The following is a 3,108-nucleotide window of genomic DNA, read 5'->3' as shown; positions in this document are numbered from 1 at the left end:
TGTTAACAAAAAAAAAAAAAAAAGGAAAATATAAATGTAGTCATTGAAGCAGTCTCAAGTCTAAACAGAGGCCGCCGGCAGCCGGCCGCCGGACTACTCTACATAGCAGCGGCGCTACATCCATGAACTGATCGCCATTGACAATAAAGAGGTGATGGGATTGATGGAAAGAATAAGGCCTCGTTTTAAATGGAATTAACGACTCTCAGAATTTTATTACTTAAACAAAAGATTCCAATTTTCATAACGTACGTAACTCTTATTCCCAAATATGATTAAATTATCAATTTCCTTTTAAAAAAATTGACTTTTCAGTTGCAGAGAATCTAGACCTACAATCTCGAACCCACCCCCACCACCACCACCCAAAAAAAAAAAATCCTAGACTTACAAAACTAAGAAAAGAAAAATTCTGAATAAAACCATTTTAGTTAACCCCATCAGAATTTTGATTATTCATCATCATCAACTCAACCCACCTAACAGACACACATGCATGCCCATGCATATGTTTGATCATTCATACATCTTACTCATCAGTCACTTACTTCATGACTCCTCCAGTTTCAGGTCCATTCATGTCGCAGACCCATCATCTCTACTGTTTTGAAGAAGAAGAAGATGATGATGATTATTTAAGGCATTTTTGTTTGTTGACATGTATTGAAGAACAGATATCTAGCAAACCCACGAGAGTAAAGTTTTGAATATCACCTGGATCTATCTTAGATATCTATCTATCTACCATCTTATCAGACGATCTCTTCCATCGCCTAAAATATTTCCTCCATGTACATTTTTACACAACAAACAACTAAAACGGCCCAGATAAGATAATCAAAACTGAAAAATGAAAGAAAAAGAAACCAGAAATAGAGAGAGAAACAGAGATGCTCAGACTCTATCTCTGTCTCTCTTGCCTTCATCTTTGGTCACTCACCTTTCGCCTTCTCTGAGAAGTGAGAGAAGTGCATGCGCGAAACTCGCGAGAAGCTTTCGTACGTGGAGCAAAGATCAACCACTCCACCAATATTAATCCGCCACGCACTCCCTCAGCGTCACAAGTCACAACCTTTCTCACATTTGTATCCACCGTGCTAGTTGGGTCGGGTTGACAATACCCGCTATGTGGGTCCCATCCACCTTCATCAGTTTCGCCACCGCAGCATACCTCTGATGCGCCGCCGCCGGAGACTGCTCTGCCCCTTCAATATAGACCGCCTTATTTTTTGCAACCTCCACCGGCGCAGCCTTTGCCGGAGCTGGGTCCCACTTCTGGCCGAATAGAGTTCCCTGTGTCAGGAACTCATGGGCCAGGTAGCCAGCTAAGAGCCGATTAGACGAAGAAGAAGCCGGATCCGGAGCCGGAGCTAGATCCTGAGCCGGGTCAGCCTTGTTGGTGGTTGACGGTTTGAGTTTGTGAAGAACTTCTCTCTCCTTCCGTTTCCGTGACGCCCCGGGCGTCAAAACCCGACGGGGCTGGTTCGTCATTGCAATCGAGCGCTCTGTCGAAATCATGACACCTCAGCAAAAGCGTCAAACAACTCTAATTTTAACCCCACAAAGGAAACTGCCCAAACGAAAAGAGATAAATTGTGGTCCCCTCTCGGTTACTGTAAAAAGTGAATGTCATTAAGGACCCCAAGGTTAAAACTGTAAAAACACCTTCAATGAAGGAAAAAAAAAGATGATATATCCTTAAAAAAGTACAAAGGGGAAATGGAAGAGACAAGACTCCAAAGACGACGACGATTTAACAGAGAGAGAGAGAGAGAGAAGAAAGGGTTGGGGGAGGCCGGGGCAGATATGTAGTAACCGATGAGATCGGATCGAGACGACGGTGGTTGACGGAATCTAATGGAATCGCCGGCCGAAGGTACTAGATATTTCGCCGCCGGTGAGCGAAGAAGGAGTTTGCGAGATTTGGATTTAAGGTTAAAGAAGGGGTTGGGGGAGGATGTTGAGGAAGGTAGAGAAAGAGAGAGAAATGAGAGAAGCGAGAGATTGGGATTTGGCGACAGAGAAGAGAGCAGACAGAAGAGGGGTCTGGGCTTATTTATAGTGAAAAACTTTGGGTGAGCATTAATTGAGTAGCCCTTATTTTCTATCGAAATATCTAGAATGCCACTGTAATGACAAAAAAGTCCCCATATACATTTCTGCTACTGTGTGGGGTCCAGTCTTTCTGAAGGTTCGACCGCACATGCGATTGAAAACACCGCCTTCGAAAGAGTATAACCTTTACTTTTTCGAAAATCACAAGAAAAGCAAAAATCCAACGGATGAGCTCATCAGTGTGAGTTGTTGGGCAGTCTGCTCCGATAATCTCCAGGGGACTTCCGATGTCTCTGTGAGCCCCACCATGAATTTCAAACCAAGCCTCATATGAGATCGACCTCATGGAATTGCATCTTCCGATCTACGGATTTTAAAATTCTGAAACTAATGAATTTTTTAAAATTACCATTGTGCCCTTATATTTGGAATGCTTGGTAAATCTTACTCATTTTTTAAAATGACCTTCCTACCCTCTTATGCAAATCTTGGGAATATGGAATAATGGAAGGAAGGCAAGGATGATGTGGTCATTTCAAGAAATTGGGGTCTCCTGAGTGGAGGATTGATGGATACATGTGTGGATGGAGAAGAAGAAAAAGAGATATCCAGGGTGGGTGGCAGTGAGCCAGTGACACACTGATCACCGTGTTTCCATCCTACCTCATAATTCAATGCGATTTTGCCACGTGTCAAAGCAATTCGGAGGATGGGATGTGTCATTACTTCCGGCTCACACTCAAAATTACAATTGCTTTTTATTCAATCTTCTTAATTACGGATGCCCTCTTTGTTGTCTTCTTAATTGACTTCATCCATTAGGTAATTACAGAAGTTACCTAATTAATTCCTTAGTGGATCTAGGTAATTTCCACATTTAAAAAAGGCAATAAAAAAGTCATTTAAATGTAGTTTTACGTAGCGAAATGGATCAAATTGAACCATACGTTGATTCGTACAAATAATAATGAATGAATGATTGCGATAGAAATAGAAATCCCTAAAGACACTCTTAATTGGGTGAAGACATAAAAGAACAGAAAGATAACTCTT

The 3,108-nt window shown here is 41.9% G+C and overlaps 1 protein-coding gene across 1 annotated transcript; it reads right to left on the bottom strand.

Moving 5' to 3' along the window:
- Nucleotides 1-696: 696 nt before the first annotated feature.
- On the bottom strand, nt 697-2,036 carry LOC122090997. The gene has a single exon (XM_042660790.1). It carries the CDS (start codon nt 1,516-1,518, stop codon nt 1,078-1,080), a length of 441 nt encoding a protein of 146 aa, XP_042516724.1. The 5' UTR covers nt 1,519-2,036; the 3' UTR covers nt 697-1,077.
- Nucleotides 2,037-3,108: the final 1,072 nt, after the last annotated feature.

Source organism: Macadamia integrifolia, chromosome 10 (genome assembly GCF_013358625.1).
Source record: "Macadamia integrifolia cultivar HAES 741 chromosome 10, SCU_Mint_v3, whole genome shotgun sequence".
NCBI lineage: Eukaryota > Viridiplantae > Streptophyta > Magnoliopsida > Proteales > Proteaceae > Macadamia > Macadamia integrifolia.
Note: the sequence above shows the minus strand (reverse complement) of the source record. Positions and strands in the feature narration are given on the sequence as shown.